At 36.6% G+C, this 20,797-nt stretch overlaps 2 protein-coding genes across 2 annotated transcripts; both read left to right on the top strand.

The window, feature by feature from the left end:
* Nucleotides 1-4,003: 4,003 nt before the first annotated feature.
* On the top strand, nucleotides 4,004-4,975 carry LOC308650360 (olfactory receptor 6N2-like; the record flags this gene model as incomplete). Its single annotated transcript, XM_081296415.1, has 1 exon — nucleotides 4,004-4,975. The coding sequence occupies one exon, from the start codon at nucleotides 4,004-4,006 to the stop codon at nucleotides 4,973-4,975; it is 972 nt and encodes a 323-aa protein (XP_081152541.1).
* A 14,569-nt stretch (nucleotides 4,976-19,544) lies between these two features.
* Nucleotides 19,545-20,486, top strand: LOC308649846 (olfactory receptor 10C1; the record flags this gene model as incomplete). The annotated part of the gene is made up of 1 exon (XM_081295698.1): nucleotides 19,545-20,486. One exon carries the CDS (start codon nucleotides 19,545-19,547, stop codon nucleotides 20,484-20,486), a length of 942 nt encoding a protein of 313 aa, XP_081151824.1.
* Between the last annotated feature and the right edge of the window lie 311 nt (nucleotides 20,487-20,797).

The following is a 20,797-nucleotide window of genomic DNA, read 5'->3' as shown; positions in this document are numbered from 1 at the left end:
GGTGATTAATGAGAAAGAAAAAATCCTCCATCAGTTGCTGAGGTGAGGGAGAGGGCTGAATTATACTCAGAAAGTCCTTTTGCCCCACCCTGTCCATTCTTCAACAGGAAGTTGTACTTATCATCACTTGCACTGTAATATTCATGCCTAGAATCTGAGCTAGTAATTAAGGAATTGCACTTTCAACTCTCTCATGTTAGAGAATTCACTTTTTCTCTCATTCTAGTTTCCCTCTAAAACTTCTTGAGAAGTATCAAAATAGTTTACTTTTTATTTTGTGCTTTCATTTACTATTTAATTTTTAAACCAGGTAAATATATAATTTTATTAAAAATGAACTTTAAGATATATCTGAGAAAACAATTGATTATGTCACTTTTCTTTGCAAAACTGTGAAGAAAGTCAAATTAGAAGAGATACACATGAAAGCAACCACTGTTGAGCAATATAAGGTAAAGATTAAGCCATAGTTTGGTGGGAGAGAAATGAACAATGTAACTTTTCACATTTTCCTGCCATCCACAGAATTCTCTATGTGAGTTAACTCAATGGTTAGAGGTGAATTTTGGGTTGTTCCCTGTAAAACCACCTGACCTCACCCATTCTATGTCTGTACCAATCACTGGCCAGCAGTATCATTAAAAAGGAGAAAAAATATTTGGAAAGGAAAAAATATAAATGGGGAAAAAAGTAAAAGTGTCAGGCACAAATCTCTTCCTCCCATCCTGAGTCTGGCAGCATGCTGAGAACCTGTCCCTGGTAAAAGAAGGGTCTTGTGAGACATGGATGCTGAGAAAATTTCCCAGCCCCACAGGAAAGACAAAATCATTCACGTGAGAATTAATGATTAAAAATACAAGCCAACAGGTAAACCTGGGGACCAGAAGAACAGAGGGCTCCAGTTCTCACGTTAGTACACATCACTTGGATGACTCAAAAAGCCACCTCCTTATTTCCTCTCTGGGCTTCAGGCCACTCAATATAGATGAAGTGTTTGGCTTAGAACTTGTAGGTCCAATTGCCACTCTAACAAACTCCATAGCCCTCTGTAAACACCAGAATATAAAGGTCATTGCATTAGGACAGCTGGTTAAGTCTTCTTAAATAAATCAAGAAGGATGGTTGCTATTTTACAAACCAAAGGCACTGAGGCTGGAAGGATCCTGTTGGTTCTATGAAGAACAAGAAAAGCTGCCTTTGACAATTATGTTTACTGAATGTTAAATGTGCATCAGAATGTGTGTGTGTGTGTGTGTGTATAAATATGTAGGTTTTTTTTTTACTAAGGCATCTCAAGGTATGGGTTGTAAATTTGAGACAGCTTTATGTTTGTAATAACTGGCATAAGCTACACTCTGCTTGTTCCCTCTCTATCCATTGGATAGCTGATTTCCTTAATGATCCTCAGTCAGATTCCCTCATTTGTGAGTCACCTTTAGTTTAAAAGTATTAAAACTGTTAATAAAGCTTAAACTGTTAATAAAGCTTTTCCTCTTTTTGTTAAGGTATAATTTTGCACACAAAGACCTGTTTATTTTTAAGTTTCAATCACAATTTTTACTTTAAATTTCCTTTTTTTAAAATAACACCAGTCAACAGCCAGCACTAGCAGCTGGAGTACATAGGAGAGAACTGACGTTTCATACCAGCTCCCCACACCCGCCTGGTGCTGGGAGTGAGGGGGGACAGGAACAAAGTATTGGTAAAGCTGCATCTCTTCTCTGTTGATGGCAGCTTCTGCTTTAGCTCTTGGAGTGATTCACTTAGACAGTGGTAACCAGCTCCCATAGTCTTGGCCACCTACTGATCTTCATCTTCCAGTTAAGTCTCAGCTACAGGCCTTATACCAAATTCCTAATGCTTGTACTCTTTGATCTAAAGTCTAGCACAGCCCTGAACTCATCTAATCTTCCTGACCCTAATTTTGACCTATCCCCATAGATAGAATTCATCTTCTATAACCTTTCAGACCCTGAAAAAGCAGTAATTCAAGGAAGTAGGGCCTGTCTCTTTCTTCTCTGCCTTAAGGTCCCATGACATCATCTCCCATATGGCCCCTTTCTTGTTAGATGCTGCTGGTAAGCAAGCCCAGTGGCTGAATCCAGGTAAGAAACCAGAAATCAGGCCTCCTCTCTTCAAAGACTCCCCTTTTCTCTGGCTGGAAAGAAAAATTGAAAATTAATTCTCTTACCCCTTTGGAAGGGCAGAAGAAGGGATAGCCTGTCTTCACAAAGCTTGCCTTCCTCATAAGCATAACCAACTTCTCTCCTCTCAATTCCCCTCTTAAACACTTGGGGTCTGGAGAAGGTGGAGGCTGGGGTCTGGAGTTTTGTTTCTACTAACATAACACTTAGCAACCAATGCCAGGAGTGGACAGATTTCTCAGGAAATGTGAATTTAGAATGAGCTTTGGGAAAAGGAGAAAAAATCCCACTAGTAAACCTAAAATTACATTTTTATGGACATACAGGGTGAGAGCAGATTTGCAGGGTCTACAAAGGACTACTAAACAAGGGAAACTGGCTGAAACCCTCACCAAATTGGTGAAAGGAGAATTGAAAGAAAATGAGCAATTAAGGTAATGTCTTTTTTATGGCTTCAAGTGTGCATTTCTGTGTGGATATAAGCATGTTTAATGCATGCATGCAAATTAAGTAGCCTGTAAATAAACACTCCAAATATAAACATTGCCAGTCATGAATATGAAAATTTCAGGTGATACTTGTTTTTTAACACTTGACAATTTCTCTAGTCTTTTCTCCGTTAACAACAAATGTCTGACATCAAAATAAATAGTTTAATTAAAATAGTCTCTGATGATATTAAAATGTCTTTATTATAAGATATTTGGATACAGAAACCTACATTTAAAGTGACTGGTAATCTTACAATAATCTGACACTTCAGAATATATATCAGATATTGGGTTTTGCATTGTATCACTTTTTCTCTTTACATTGTGTCAGAACAATTACCCATGATTTTTGATGTGTAGCATATAAGCCTAACTCCTAATGATAAATACTTTTGATGTTTCCATTTTTAGAGGCACTTCAAAGAAAGAAAATCAAGAATTGGAAATCTGGATAAAACTCCTACTTTATAGTGTCAACACTATTATCTCCATCCTTCCCAATGTTAATGTTAACCCAGAAAGCCTGTTTCCTCTGAGTTTGCATTTCTGATCCCTTTGAGTTTGCTCTCACATCAATAATAGTTGTTTTCCCTTTAAAGACCCTAATCCATCCTCAAATTCCCACCTGAGAATTCCAGCCTGAATTTACCCTCTCCTCTTGAAACATGTTCCTCTTCTTACCTTTAACTAAGCAAGATTCTTCCTATTCTGCCTGAGAGATGGAAATCCAGAAGTCTCTCTGAAAGGCCTCTATTCCATCCATATTGAAAGCTGTACAAAGGGCAGACACACTCTCCATCTTTACCTCCGGAGATCCAATGGCCATTGACAGAACAGGAGAATAACAGAACAGGAAGATTCCACATCCTCTACAATCTTGATGGTGAAAGAATCTTAAGGTCAGAGAGGGCACAAGGGTATACAGTAACGAATATGTAGAGATATCAGGCTAATTAATAAATTGCTGGGGATTTTATGCCAAAGAAGTTGGCATCAACATATCAACATATGATTTAATCTATATGTGGAAGTAAGGCATGTCACATGCTCAGTCTAGAAAGATCCACAGATTCAGAGACTTCTCTAATTCTTGGGAATTATGGGAACTCCTGGGAAATGTGGCATATCTATTTCAATTAGGAGAGAAAGATGGCCTTGAATATTCAGTATTCTACTTTTTAAGAAATATAGTACTTGTCACTGTTTAGAAAGTGAGAGGTAGCCAAGGAGTAAGCAGAAGGGAATATTGAGAGACTGAGCGTCCATAGTGGTTGGCCAGAGATAACTAGATAACCACATAACCCAGGACATCTAAGATCTTCAAACACCCCCCTCCCCTTTCCTTGTCCAGTTGACTCAACTGGCTGAATGGAGAAAGTCAACCGCACATTGGTGACTGAATTTGTTTTCCTGAGATTTTCCAACTCCCCACATCTCCAGGTGCTCTTCTTCTCCCTCTTCCTCCTGGTCTACCTCTTGTCCTTAGTAGGCAATGCACTCATTGTGCTCCTTGTGGCCCTGGATGGGCGCCTCCACACTCCCATGTACTTCTTCATCTGCAACCTCTCCTTAGTAGAGCTCTGGTACACCACAGTCACTGTGCCCAAGATGCTGGCCAACTTTCTAAGTGTCCAAGGGGTCATCTCAGTTCCCAGCTGCATCACTCAGTATTACTTCTTCTTCTCCTTGGCTGCCACTGAGCTCTTCATCCTCACCACCATGGCCTTTGACCGCTATGCTGCCATTTGTCGCCCACTCCATTACCCACTGTTGTTCAGTCCCCAAACGTGTGCGACCCTGGCTGGGATCTGCTGGTTTGTGGGATTCCTCTGTCCCATGTTCCCCTCCTTCCTCCTTGCACAAATCTCTTTTTGCACACCAAACCAGATCAACCACTTCTTCTGTGATGCAGATCAGATTTTCCGCCTTTCCTGCACAGACACATATGTCATTCAAGCAGTGGGCTATGCTTTTAGCACTGTCATTGTCCTAGGAGCCCTGGCCTTTACCATGGCTTCCTATGCCCAAATCCTGGCCACAATCTTAGCTATGGCCTCAGCTGCAGCCCGACGCAAAGCCTTCTCTACCTGCACAGCCCACCTCTCCGTAGTAACCATCTACTTTGGTACCCTCATCTTCATGTATGTCCGCCCGGCAGTAAAATATGAGTCAAACATCAATAAGATTGTGGCTATTTTCTACTCAGTCATCACCCCACTTCTCAATCCTCTCATCTATACACTCCGTAACAAGGATGTCAAGGAATCTCTGAAGGTGTTGGTGTCCCAGATCCAAAGAGTCTGCCAGGCAAGCAAGCAGTTCCGTGATGAGGCCACATAAGTAACCAGAAGAAAGCAAAGCTGGACGACTATCCAGAATAAAACCTTCTTTACTCATTTTCTTTGTCATGTAGCCTCTTTAAAAAGTATTAAATTTATTTATTTGCCTTGTATGAGTTATCTGTGGCATATTTTAAGTGAAAAAAAAAATATCTTCTACAAAGCATACTGTCCCTATGCTGTCTGCTCCTTCGATTGGTCAGCTGTTCTTAAGGGGAAAGAAATTGATAATTTCACATTGATATTAGCATAATGAAATGGAAAGGATTTTGTAGGCCTCCCTCAGTTGCTTGCATTATCGATTCACTAATCTGATAAGAGTTCTGGGGAAGTAATAAAAGAACAATTTTTAAAAAGTAACAAAAAACAATAAAAAAGTAACAAAAAACAATAAAAGAATTCCCTCTGAAGGGAATTTGACTTAATAACATGACTTACTAACAGTAAAGCAATGAACAAGTGTTAATTCATTTGATTACATTACTCTCCATCAAGCATAATTACAAAGATAAGCCAAAATACTCATTTTTTAACAAAATGCAGTTCTTTCTGGATATAAAGATAAAAGATGCTCATTATCAATTAGTCAAATGATGCACACTGCATGACACAGAAAATAAGAGAACATCTTCTAATTTAATCAAGAAAGATTTTAATTTTTCAGTAGCATCCATAATGGTGACTGCAGGATTTTCAACTACTCACAGTAGCCAAGAGTCAACCAAAGGATCCATCAATAGATAAAGAAAATGTGCTTGGTGTGTATTTATGTGTGTGTGTGTGTGTGTGTGTGTGTGCACATGTGTGTGTATATATAAATAGTATATAATATATTTATACATATACAAATATTATTCAGTCCTTTAAAATCAGAAAGTCCTGTCATTTGGGACAACATCAAGGATGAACCTAGATGGCATTATGCTAAGTGAAATATAGCAGATAAATACTACATGATCTCATTTATATGAACATAAAAAAGTAAAATTCACAAAAGCACATAGTAGAATAGCAGTTGCCAGGGCCTGAGAGTGGATAGGCAGAAATGGGAAGATGTTGGTCCAAGGATACAAAGTTTCAGTTAGGCAAGATAAATAAATTCTGGAGATCTGCTACACAGGCATTGACTATAGTTAATAAAAATGTAAATATAAGTAAAAGTTACCAAGAGAGTAAATATTAAATAGTATAATCACAAAAAAGTATGTGAAGTGATAAATGTTAATTAGCTTCATTTAATCATCTCACAAAGTATACATTTATGTCTCAAAATATAATGTTATAATACATAAATACAAACAACTTTTATTTGTCAATTCTACCTTTATAAAGCTGAAAAAATAAATTTAAGAGACATTAATTTGAAAGTCTTGATCAGGAATTGCTTATAGCCATTTCAGTCAAAAAGAAAATTTAACTAAACAGTTTGAATTTTTTTAAAACTTACAAATAAAAGATTTTGTTTTCCTATGTACAGTTACAAATATCGTCATATGAGCCTGAACTATTGAAAGATCTCTGTTTCAAAGTTTTCCAAACTCTGGAGTATGTTTATTAAAATACTAAACTTTCATTAAAATACTAAACTTCTGAAAGCCAGACTATATCACAGATAGGCACTTGATGTTATATCCTTATTTCTTGACAAAATCTTTTTCTTAATTCAGTGATACAGAGCCCTGCTTATGCTAGCCTTTGATTGACTTCCAGTGCTGTGGGAAACATCTGCATTTCCAGAGCAGGCTGGTATAAAATGCAGTGAGTGACGAGAATGTGGGAGCTTCCTTCCTCACTAATTAACATCAAATGTCTTGTCAAACATCACGGAACTTCCTCCCAGAAGTGTGAAGCTTTCCTTTTCAACCTTTATTTAGGAAAAAAACTTACCATTTCCAAAACATCAATAGCCATCATTTTTTTTAATTATAATTCTCTGATAGCATCAACATGAGCAAGGCAAAAAGAAAAGAGCACATTGAGAGATGGCTACAGTTTCACCAGTTGTACACAGAAAAGAAATGTTAAGGTTGATGTTCCTGAATGATCTATTTCCAAATGTTTAAAGAAAATGGCCTACACCGGGATAAATCTCATCTTTAACAACTGAACAGCTACCAGTTGATATTCAGTTCTTACTGATAATCTGTCTCCCCATACCCCGGGTAGGCAGCTTCACTGAAGTACCTCAAAGTCAGGCTTTTTTATTGAGAGATCTGGAATAATCTGTGTGTGCTAAGAGAAGGTTGCAATGAGAGCTGGGTGTGGCTCAGTGGTTGAGCGCTGGCCTAGCATGCTTGAAGCCCTGGTTTCCATCTCCAGCACTGCAAAAAGGGAAGTAAATAAATGATTTCAATGAATCAGCAAATCTATGATTTTCAGTGTTCCAGTTTTTTCAGTTTGAGTGATCTTCACACACACACACACACACACCAAAAATTTTTTAAAAATTAATATATATATATATATATATATATATATATATATAACATTTTTGTGTGTTTTAAAAATAAACAGACCTGAGGTAATCTTTCAATTTGTCTGGCTTCATGTTTCTATTCAAAAGAATCTTTCCACACTGCACTGATATTTGTATGTCTTTACCTATTTGTTAATATAAGTGAAATTCTAAAATGCATAATTTTCATCAAATTTTCTTTGACATTTCAACTTAATTAGGTCTATAAAATATAAAATAGAGCTAAAATAAAATATTTATTCAATTCACTTTTGGACTAAATTTTCACATGGTTTCATCTACATTGAATAAGAAATTTCAGTGCCAAATAAAACTGCAGAATATTTAAGTATCTTCTTAGAATAGTTAAATTTAAACATTATCTTTAAGTAAGATATTTTAAAAATCAAAATAGGTACACCAAATAAAAGTAGTTTTATAATTTGTTTAAAGTTTAAAATTTTTTTATGGTTTAAGTGGGAGTTAAAATTGGGTTATATTATTTACAGTAGTTTAGAAGCAGTGCCCTGAATGAATTTCAGCTACTGCTGCACATGCTTCTAAGTCTCTCTAAAAATAATGCTCTCTATTTCTGGTGGTTCTCCATCTGCTCATGAGTTTATTTTTTAAATACAGGAAATTTTTAAAAGTAATAGTGTAAGAACATAACTTGTACCAGTGGAGTACCAAGGATAAGGCCACGGGAGTAAGTTTGCTCAGGTGTGGGCAATGAGGGAGTGCATTTTAAAATGATAACAAAACCAGCTGGAGTCAGTCTGCTATGTCTTATATCCACACAATGACAAAGATGTCAGTAACAAAATACTCCTCCCCACTAGGATCGCCAGCACACATACACGCACTCAACATGAGCACACACATTTAATGTTGGGCCAACTTGCTACAACTTCTATTGATTTTTTTCATTTATTAAACATTTTTATTAGAGCATATAATTATACATAGTATTTGAGTTCATATATACTAAACATGATTTTTTAAGAATTCATACTGCGTTGCTTCCCCTTTCCTATTCCTCCACTCTGTCTCTCTCTCTCCTTCTTCTACAGTACTGATCTGCCCTTTATCTTTGTGATATTCTATCCTGCTATCCCTCTTTCCTTTATTTTACTCTTGTTTCTACACATGAGAGAAAAAATTTGACCTTTGAGTGTCTGAGTGTGGCTTATTTCACTTAGCACAATATTCTCCTTTTCCATGCATTTACCGGTAAATGCCATAACTTCATTCTTCTTTATTACTTAGTACAACTCCACTGTGTGTGTGTTTGTGTTTGTGTGTGTGTGTGTGTGTCACAACTTCTTATTCCATTTATTTATTGATGGGCACCTGAGTTTATTTCATAATTTATATTTATTGTGAATTGTGCTACTATAAACACAGAGGTGGCTATATAGCTATAGTATGCTGATTTTAGATCTTTTGGAAAAATAACAAGGACTGGGATAGATAGGTCATGGGTGGTTCCATCGCTAGTTTTTTGAGGAATCTTCATACTGTTTCCATAGTAGTTATACTAGTCTGCTGTGGGGACAGCAGACTAGTACTGCATACATGGCATATGTTAAGGGCATCTGAGTGGCAGGCCACTCCCCTCATGCTTGGCACATGAGCATCAGGCCGCTCACCCCATAGGCACAATCTTGGGCATGAGGCCATGTGTTGCAGTCCCTGCACTTGCTCTACAGCCCGCTCCTCAATTGGTCAAGGACAAGGACAGTTAGCAACAAATTATATTGGTGGCTGCCTATAATCTTTCTAGCTACTGCCTGAGTACATGGTAACTGTGCTATAAAATTAGACCTGCATCCTGCTTAGTCTCTGGAGGTCTTGATTAGCAACTCCACAGCCACACTCTCCTCTACCCTGTTCCATGAACCTCCTCGCTGGATGAGAGAGAGCCCACGCAGCCTGCAGTTCAATCAACAGTGGACAAGTGTACATTTCTCCTCACAACCTCACCAGCATTTATTGTTGTTTGTATTCTTCATCCTTGCCATTCTGACTAGAATAAGAAGAAATCTCTAAAGTAGTTTTTGATTTGCATTTTCCTGTTAGAGATGTTGAACATTTTTTTATATATTTTTTGCCCATTTGTGTTTATTTGTTTTTTTAGAAGTTTCTGTTTAGTTCTTTTGCCCACTTGTTGATTGGGTTATTTGGTTTTTTGAGTTCTTTGTATCTTCTGAATATTAATCCCCTATCAGAGGAGTAAAGGACCATGGTTTTCTCCCATTCTGTATGCTCTTTCTTCACCCTCTTAATCATTTCTTTTCCTGGGCAGAAGCTTTTTAGTGGGATGGTGTCCCACTTATTGATTCTTGGAGTCTTGTTGAGGAAGTAGGTGCAAGCACCAGTATGATGGAATTTTGACCCTGTGTTTTTTTTATAACAGTTTCAAGGTTTCTGGTCTAATTCCTAAGTCTTCGATCCATTTTAATTTGAGTACAGAATGAGAGCTAGGGATCTGTTTTTATTTTTCTACATATAGTTATCCAGTTTTCCCAGCATCATTTGTATAAAAATATATTTTTGGCACTTTTGTTAAGTATCAGATGACTTTAAGTATGTGGATTTGTCTGGGTGTCTTCTATTCTGTTCCTTTGGTCTTCATGTCTATATTAATGCTAATATCATGCTGTTTTCCTTACTACAATTTCAGATCAGGTATTATGATAGCTCCTGCTTCACTTTTCTTCCTTAATATTGCTTTGGCTAGGGACTGGGGCTGTATCTCAGTGGTAAAGTGCTTGCCTCGCATGTGTGAGGCACTGGTTTCAATCCTCAGCACCACATTAAATAAAGATACTGTATGTTCATCTACAACTAAATAAATATTTTTTTTAAATTGCTTTGGCTACTCTGGTTTTCTTATTCTGCCAAATTCTAAAAATGTTTCTTCTAATTCTGTGAAGAATGATATTGATATTTTGATGGGGATTGCATTGAATCTGAATATTGTTTTTGATAGTATAGCCATTTTGACAATATTAACCCTGTCTATCCAAGAACATGGGATGTCTTTCCATCTTTATACGTCTTCCTCAATTTCTTTCTCAGTGTTATATAAATTTTATTGTATGGCTTTTTCCCTCCTTGGTTAGATTAATTCCCAAGCTTTTTGTTTTGCTTTGTTTCTGTTTGGTTTTGAGTTTTTGGGAATGAGGTGGTTTTCCAGATTTCTTCCTCACCTGAATCACTATTGGAGTATAGAAAAGCTATTGATTTATGGGTGTTAATCTTATATCCTGCTACATTTTTTAACTCACTTATAAGCTCTAGAAGTCTTCTGTGGAGTTTTGTGTGTCTTCTAGAAACTGGATAATGTCATAGGTACACAAGAATATCTTGACCTCTTATTTTCCTATTTGCATCCCTTTGATTTCCTTTTCTTGCCTGTCACACTGGCTAGTGTTTCTAAGAATATGTTGAGTAGGAGTGATGAGAGTGAACAGCTTGTCTTGTTCCTGAATCTAGAGGAAACAATTTCAGTTTTTCTTTATGCATTATGACATGAACTTTGAGTGTGTTATAAATAGCTTTTACATTATTGAAGTAAGTTCCTTCAATCCCTAGATTCTCCAGCATTTTTAATATGAATAGATGTTAGATTTTATCCAAGGCCTTTTCTGCATCTGTTGAGGTGATCATGTGATTCTTGTTCTTAATGCTGGTAGTCCTTAAAAGTGACGAATTACATTTATTGATTTTCATATGTTGAACCATTCCTTGAATCATTCCTTGGAATGAAACCTACTTGATCGTGGTATATTATCTTTTTGACGTGTTTTGTAATGCAGTTTGCTAATATTTTGTTAAGAACTTTTGTATCTATGTTCATCAGGAATATTGATCTGTAATTTTCTTAAATTGATACATCTTTGTCTGGTTTAGTATCAGGGTTGAACTGGCTTCGTAGAATGTATTTGGGAGTTCCCTCCCTTTCAATTTCATGGAATAATTTAAGAAAGACTGGTGTTAGTTCTTCTGTAAAGGTCTGGTAGAAATCAGCTGGTAGAATCCATCAGGTCCTGGGCTTTGGTTTCAGGAAGGCTTTTAATTGCTGTTTCAATTTCATTACTTGATATTGATCTATTTGGGCTTTTTATATCTTCCTGGTTCAATTTGGACAGGTTATATGTCTAGAAATTTGTCAGTGTCTTCTAAGTTTTCTAGTTTATTGAAGTATAAATTTTCAAAATAGGTTCTGATAATTCTCTGGGTTTCCGAAGGGTCTTTTTCATCTCTAATCTTGTTAACTTGAGTCTTCTCTCTCTTTCTTTTAGTAGTTTGGCTAAGGGTTTATCAGTCCTATTTATCTTTTTGAAAAAAAGCAATTCTTCATTGCATTGTTGTGTATTGTTGTATTATTCTCAATTTAATTAATTGTGGCTCTGTTCTTAATTATTTTCTTTCTGCTACTGGTTTTGGAATTAGTTTGTCCTTTTTCTATGGCCTTGAAGGGGCATATAATCTTATTTATTTGGAATCTCTCTGTTTTCAATGCTACTAGTGAGTTTTAATAATATCTGTAAGCTTCAAATTAGTACATTGTTACTACATAAACACTATATACTACTTGGAAGTTAACTCAAATAATTCCCTGCTAAATAGTAACACTGGACATTTTGAACTCAGCTACCAGGTACTGGCATTAATTTAGAGTAAGTCTGAAATGATTTGGAATCTCTAGTTCATTTCAGAACTGGGTTCATTTCTCTAAACTCCATAGTACCACCTTCTTACTTTGAAAAATTAGATTCTAAATAAACAAATATGGTACAATGACTTAAAGACAAGGGCAAAAACAGAATTTGACTTCAATTTCATTCTCTGCTGTCATTTGGAATTTTTATTTGCAGTTAAAACTTAAATTAGTGAAACAGCATGAAATTTAAGGTGTAATTTTTGTGTTTCAAAAGTACAAATTCATATGTGAAATAAGTATTTTCATTGAATAAGTTTTACTAAATAATATCTTTTAAATTGAAATATATTGTTTTTAATTGTTATTTTTTAATATTTATTAAACTGAGATTTTATTTCTCATTACTATAATAGATAAACATGTATGTACAAGTTTTTCCTTTTTTGCCAAAAAATTAATACACTTTCTATATCATTCCTTACCTTTTCCTTTTTTATTGTTCGACATGAATATATTCAAAGTTCAGTAAAAGCACATTTCTCTACCTGTACTTCCTTTCTGAGCATTATGATGAATTTAATTTCATGATTTTTACTGAAAATTTGATTGTACAAAGGGGAAGTATAACACCAATCCATTCTGATTAGTTAATAAACTGGGTACATTATCAATTTTCATAAATAATGTCAACTTTATATTAAAAACAATATCCAAAAAGGAATCTAAAAATAAATAAATAAATAGACAAACCTCTGTTACCTATATAATATCTGTGTTTCATCAGTTAACAAAAGTACAATGTCCCTTTCAACAGTTTTCTTCACCTTCAAAGTGTTGGAATCGGACAGGCACACTGTGACCCAGGAATCAATTACACAAGCCTATACCACCTTAACAAAAAGTTAGGAATTCCCACTTAAACTATATCATTGGGCAAACTTATTCTTAAACTCTGTGCTGTTTTTTTTTTAACTTTGTATAATTTTTAAGGTAAAATATGTCAACATTAAGTCACCATTTTAAACATTTTTAAGTGTATAATCCAGAAGCATTAATTACATTTATAATATTGTGCCACGGTCATCACTATCTACTTCCAGAATTTTTCATCACCCCAAACAAAAACTCTGTACCCACTAAATCATAGATTTTCATTCCCTCCTCCCTCTTGCCCACAGTAACATGTAATCTACTTTCTGTGTCTATGAATATGCTTATCCTAGATATTTCACATAAACAGAATTATATAATATTTGTTGTTATTGTTGTTTTCTGGCTCACTCATTTTACTTTAGTTGACGTCTTGAAGGTTCATTTATATTGCAGCACGTATCAGAATTTCATTCCTTTTTATGGCTGTCTATTTTGCTATTTTTATATTAGTCCAAAAAACTTTAACAAACAAAAAAGTGTACTTCTGTTCACATATTGATCAATAAATAATACTTGATGCAGAACATTATAAAATAATGTAAATATCTCAGTCACTACCAATGTGGTATCTTATCACTCTAAAACCACTAGCAAAGTTGCCTGACAGCTAGCCAGCTTTGTACCTATCAGCAGCAAGTCTAATAACTGCTAAAATTTGAATTAATACAGAAGAAATACAATTGGTCAAAAAATATATGAAAAGTGTTCAACATCTCTAGCTATTAGAGAAATGCAAATCAAAACTACTCTAAGATTTCACCTCATTCCTATCAGAATGGCAATCATCAAGAATATGGGCAACAATAAATGTTGGCGAAGATATGGTAAAAAAAAAATACATTCATTCATACATTGCTGGTGGGACTACAAATTGGTGCAACCACTATGGAAAGCAGTATGAAGATTTCTCAGAAAACTTGGAATAGAACCACCATTTAACCCAGCTATCCCACTCCTCGATCTGTACCCAAAGGACTTAAAATCAGCATACTATAGTGACGCAGACACATTAATGTTTATAGAAGCTCAATTCACAATAGCCAGAGTATGAAACCAACCTAGGTATCCTTCAACAGATGAATGGGTAAAGAAAATATGGTATATATACTCAGTGAAATATTACTCAGCTTAAAGAAGAGTAAAAATATGGCATTTGCTAGTAAATGGATAGAGTTGGAGAATATCATGCTAAGCAAAATAAGTCAATCCCACAAAACCAAAGGCCGAATGTTTTCTCTAATATGCGAATGCTAATTTACAATAGGGGGGGGGGGGCACCAGAGAAGAATAGTGTTACCTTAGATTAGGTAGAGGGAAGTGATGGGAGGGAAGGGGAAGGATGTGGGATTAGGAAAGATAGTAGAATGAAACAAACATTATTACTATATGTATATATGTGAATACATGACCAATATGATTCTACAACATGTACACTCAGAAAAATGAGAAATTATATCCCATCTATTTATGACATATAAAAGTGCATTAATGCATTCTACTGTCATGTGTAACTAATTAAAACAAATTTTAAAATTTAAAAAATAATAACTATAAACAATATTTTGAGATATCTAAGTAAGTCTAATAGGATAAAAAGATTGTACTTTTATACTGATAACAAAGTTACAGGTACTAATACTAATGTGGTTTTTTTGCCAAATTCATAAAGAATCATTAAGTTTAAATAAATTTTAATTAGAAATAAAGATGTAATTTTCCCTGTTCAAGTTCATGAATCCTTACACTCAGTTTAATTGTTGTTGTTTTCACCATGCTAGGGATTGAAACCAGGGCCTCGTTCATTGATCAAGCACTCTACCACTAAACTACATCCTCACAGGGAGAAAGGAAGGAAAAAGGGAAATACTGGGGAGTAATATTGGAAAATTATATTGTTATGTGGAGTAATATTGGTTAATTATATTGTTATATTATGTGCATGTACAAATGTGTAACATTGAAGCCCACCATTATGTGCAACTATAATGCACCAATTAAAAAATGGAAAACAAAACTATACCCCGGGTCTAGAATAAGTTTTAAGAGAACAGAAGCACTTTCTCACTAATGTAGCATGTTCATAGTAATATAACAAGACTAACTTTAAATTTCAAATTTTCCTATTTTATATGTATATATAAAGTTTATATGTTTATATATTTTATATATTATATAAAGTTTATAAAACACAGCACATTCCTGGCACACAGAACCACTCCAATACTCACTACAAGTATCCCTCTCAGTTTTAAATTAGTGGATGAAATAAGGCAGAACAAGCTTCAAAAGAGACCCATGGTAAAATTATTTAATACAAAGACATATATACAGAAACATAGAAAGCAAAATGCTGGAGGCACCAAACGAAGGTCTGAGAGGGTGCTACATGGGCTGTGGACTGCTGCTCACCATTCCCCTTGCATGGCAGCACTCACACTGTTACAGCCTCCTGATGGAACATGCAAGTGTGACCTGTTATTTTTAGCTTGTAGCACCTTTTGCAAGAGGTTTAAAAAAAATCATAGTAAAAATAGAACTCATCTTAATTTAGCCTAATAAATATGCTACAGTTAATGTGAATATAACATCCAACCCTGAAAAGAAAAAAAGAACAGAATCAGAGTTAACTGTGTATACACATGTATGAGTCTTTCAAATATGAGTAAAGATACATGTCTCAGTTTATACCACAGATGGATAATATCATAAAAGAAACACAGGTATTGGTCTGGGATGATTTTTAATTTGTTTGTTCACTGGAGTGCCTCCTGTGGACTCCACATGAGTCTTGGTTCTTACAGCATAATAGCATCAGAGTAGCTGGACTTCTTACATGGTAGGTAAGGGGGTCCAAATGTAAATATTCCAAGACACAAGGCAGAAGTGGCATCACTTTTATTATCCAGCTTCATAAATCACATATCATCCTATCCATCTTGCTCTATGGGTTGAAATGATCAAAGCCCAAATGGATTTAAACAAATTAGGGGAAGTAGGGTTCACTTTTTGATGGAGAAGAAGCAAGATGATATTGTAGAACAGTATGCGGGTAAGAAAGACTTCTTACGGGTACCTTTAGAAAGTACAATCTTCCACAATCCCTTTGAAGTTAGGCATAGCTATGTGACATGCTCTGATCAGAAAAATGTAAATAATATAATTTAATTGATGATGATTGATTCCCCTACTCATTCCTTCATAGCAAATACAAAAGCAAGTGTTAGTATGGCGAAGTCATAAGATCAAAGTTACATGGAGCTTTGCATGGAGCACAGCTATGTTAATGGGTCATCTGAGCCCACAAGAGATTCTGTATGGTTAATAAATAATTGTTTTGTATTAAGCCACTACAATTTTGAGTTGCTTGCTCTTGCAGCAACATGCTACACTATCATATAACTATTGCCTGCTAATATAGTCCACAGCCCAAGTAATAGGAGAAAGAGTGTAAAATCTACACAGCCTCCACAGACATGAACAGGATGATTATTTACAAAGACAAACATCCACTAGAGCAGAGTCAAGGATTCATCCATACCCATATACTTACTTTTTTGGATGAACCACTTAAAACAAACTTGCAGTAAGCATAACCCTTTGCCCTTAAATATGTTCTTCTCCAACTTTCTAAAGTCAAAACTATTATTACACCCAAGAAATTCAATAGTGGTGCAACATTCAATTTCAACATTCAATTTCCTATTTCAAAAGTTTTTTTCTATTTGTTTTGTTTTTTCTTATGATCTGGGATCCAGCCATGGGCCATGACATTTTATTGTCATGTTTTTTTGGCCTTCTTCAGTTAAGAATAATATCATCCCCAACTTTTGTTTTGAAGATAAAACAAAAGCCATTAATATTTTTGAAGAGTCTGGGTCCGTTGTCTGCAGAATGTGCCATTAATTGGGTTTGTCTGATTATTTCCTATAATTATACTCAAGCTATAAACATCTTTGGCAAGAATTCTACATAGTTTATACTAATAGAATTTTTACCTGCCACAAAACATTCCAGAGTGTTCTACTATGTTCTCTTCCCTAAAACACGGATGCCCTCGTCTTAAGCCATAAGAGGGTCTTACATCAGGAGCAGAAAACTCATAAACTGACAGGAAACAAGATTTCTGATGACCTCTTAGATCAAAGTAACCATATTGTTTTGAAATGCAGAGCTTCAGACAATAAAGTGAGACAAAAATTTTTATCCTCTTTTTTATTTTTGGTGCAATATAGTACATAAAACTATAATATGTAGCGAGGGGTTTCAATAGTGATAGATGTGTTTGTGTGTTTGTATGTGTGTGTCCTGTGTGTATATGTGTGTGTGCTGGACACACACACACATATACACACACATGCTAGGCAAATGCTCTTATCACTGAACTACTTCCCCAGCCCTAATTTTCATCCTCTTTGAGCCACTGGTATTTCCATTATTTTAGCCAAACCTAATAAAACAGATGATGTAAAGAAAACTAAGTGGGAGATCTAATATAAGCAAATCCTAAAGTTATAGGTACAGGAACCTATAAATTAGCTTATTTTTAAACCAGTTTGAGTTTGAGGCTTATTATTGTAACAGTTGTTACATGTCTTAAAAACATCTTTTCTGATGCAGAATTTATCAAATGTAGGAAAGTGTATAAGAATATGAAGAAACAGATCAAAACTTAAGTCCAAATATTAATAATGTAAAGATGACACTTGTATAAAAAGTGAAAAAAATCCAAGCAAGAAAAATTCAGGATCAATTTTTAAGAAAATAACAATTATCAATCAGCTCACTAGTCAAAATATGTTTACGTATCATCTATATTCTTCTATGTAAAATAACTGAAATACGTGAGATTCTGTGTATAGCTAAAAATAAATTTATTATTAAACTATATCAAATTCCATAAGATAGGTAAAGTGGCATTATTACTTTTTGTAGGTGTAGTAGGACATTGACAGTGACAGAAGAAAATTTTGAGAAAGGAAAAAAACATAAAAAAGATCAATCCAGAGGTATTATGGGAGAATTAAAAGAAACCAATAGTCCTGGACATTGTCTCTGAAATATTCTTGACAGGTCATCCTATACTTTTGGTGATTTAAGGAACTAACTCTAAAATAACAGATTAATTAGTTATTTCCCATTGGAAAGTCAAATATACTTGGAGACTCAGGTCCTCAGAGACCTTACGGAGACACCAAACCTACGAGTATGTTTCTCATGAGGATCTGCTATGTAAAGAGAGGATAAAATAAGCAAGTCATCAAATGCTACCTGCCTTTAGCCTAGTTATTTCTCCAAACAGAGAAACACTATTCCAACAATATCCTGGAAAACACTGAACAACATGGAATAAACCAGAGATTCTCAACTGCAAAAGGATATGTGTGCACTTGTATTTCTAATATGCATTCTTAAATATGGTTATTTTGCACAGAATTTTGATTTATGTATCTATTTGTCTATATCTTTCCATGTTAATATTTTTATGTTAAATGAGTTTTGACTTTCATTGTTATCTGTAATGAAGTTTGTATTTGTATACAGTGTGTGTATTTGACTTTAAATGAATCTAGCATCTGAGGATGTTAGATTATTCTCCTGTGCTTATATTTAGAAACACAATATGTTAGTGTATGCATATGTAGAGTTTATGTGTGAGTGGCCTGGGGATTTGTATATGTGGTATGATATAAAGGGATGAAGTTTGAGAGGCTGTAAGATGCAGAAATAAGCAACTGAGAGAGGTCTTGTTATCTCCTTCCAGAGCATTTTTTTAAAACTAGGAAGATCCTCTGGAAAACTGAACTACTCAACTGCCTTCAGGACCTTAAAAGAAATGATCTATCTAATCCCTTCTCTCCCCACTGAAAACCGTGAAGTTCATCTCATGGTGAAATGATAGAAAAGGGCATCTGGTAACTGGAATAATAGCTGGAAAGGGGCAGGAAATAGACAGGAAGAGGTGAACATTAGGCCAGAGAAAAGCCAAGTTGAGAGAAAAGAAAAACATGTGAAAAAAGGAAAAGAAACAGAAAAGGCTTCAGGAGGGAGAGAACCAGGAAAGGAAATCCTCTTTACTTGGAATGGGTTTTTTCATGTCCTGAACACAGAACAAAGTCTGGCTTTGAGCAGAAAAACATCTTCTGGGAGGGAAAATTCCATCCCCAGCCCTGCAGCAAGGCTGGGAAACAGAGAAAAGGGGGCTAGAATGATCCAACACTTCACCTAGGAGAAACCAAACCAAATTCAATGCTTCATCTGAAGGTAGGCACCGTCAGGAAGAGATCAAGAGAGCTGGGCTCAGAGAGACAAATATTTGCCCAGGGTTCCAAGAGTGGGCCAGGGTGGGGGCAGTTGGGCTGCCTCATTTCAAAGACACTGAAAGCCTAAAAGAAAGGGAGTTCCAGGACTTTGATCCAATGCAGAGAGAGGTCATTTTTGACCTCGTCACAATTCCACGGTAGCGACTCTTCTTTGCTATGTCTTTTTCTTCCCATCAAAAGGGATGTGAGCAGGATGAGCACGAACGCTTCTGTGGTGGTAACTGAATTCGTTCTTGTAGGCTTCTCCCGCCTGGCCCACGTCCAGGGCTTGCTCTTCTCTCTCTTTCTCACGGTCTACCTGCTCACCGTCACAGGCAACCTCCTCATTGTGGCCCTGGTCTCAGCGGACCCTGCACTCCAGTCCCCCATGTACTTCTTCCTCCGAATCCTCTCGGCCCTGGAGATTGGGTACACGTCGGTCACGGTGCCCCTGCTGCTTCACCACCTCCTCACTGGTCAGCGCCACATCCCCCGCTGGGGCTGTGCTCTCCAGATGTTCTTTTTCCTCTTTTTTGGTGCCACTGAGTGTTGCCTCCTGGCGGCCATGGCCTATGACCGCTACGCAGCCATCTGTGAGCCTCTCCGCTACCCGCTGCTGCTGAGCCGCCGGGTGTGTCTGCAGCTCGCAGGCTCAGCTTGGGCCTGCGGAGCCATGGTGGGGCTGGGCCATACCTCCTTCATCTTCTCCTTGCCCTTCTGTGGCCCCAACGCCATCCCTCACTTCTTTTGTGAGATCCAGCCTGTCCTGCAGCTTGTGTGTGGAGACACCTCACTCAATGAATTGCAGATTATCCTGGCTGCTGCCCTCATCATCCTCTGCCCCTTTGGCCTCATCTTGAGCTCCTATGGGCGTATCCTGGCTACTATCTTACGGATCCCATCTGCAGCTGGCCGCCACAAAGCCTTCTCCACTTGTTCCTCCCACCTGATCGTGGTCTCCCTCTTCTACGGCACTGCCATCTTTATCTATATTCGCCCAAAGGCCAGCTATGATCCAGCCACTGACCCTCTGCTGTCTCTCTTCTATGCTGTGATCACCCCTATCCTCAACCCCATCATCTATAGCCTGAGGAATACTGATGTCAAGGCTGCCCTAAAGAGAACCATCCAGAAAATGGGGCCTGCAGAGGTTTGACAAGGAGAGCGACAATGATGACTGCAGCCAGGACCCCTAGTCAAATCTCAAAACACGGAGGAGCAAAGGAAGGGGTGGAGCAAAAGAGGCATGGGTCTCACCTAGGGGAGGACCACCCTGACAAGAAGACAGACTTAGCCCTCCCCTCATCTAGGCCAGCGACGAGGCGGGTTTCTCTCAGTCTTCTTCAAACCGCTCAGGTTCTTTTGGTTGTTAGTCGTGTATTTTCCGGAGACCGGGGTACTGGGGTTCGATCGCTCTACCACTGAGCCGCATCCCCAGCGACTTTTATTATTTTGAGACAGGGTCTC

The sequence above is a fragment of the Spermophilus citellus genome, assembly GCF_964194105.1.
Source record: "Spermophilus citellus genome assembly, chromosome: 5".
NCBI classification, from domain to species: Eukaryota; Metazoa; Chordata; class Mammalia; order Rodentia; family Sciuridae; genus Spermophilus; species Spermophilus citellus.
The sequence above is the reverse complement of the archived record's forward strand: the minus strand, read 5'-3'. Positions and strand labels throughout refer to the sequence as shown.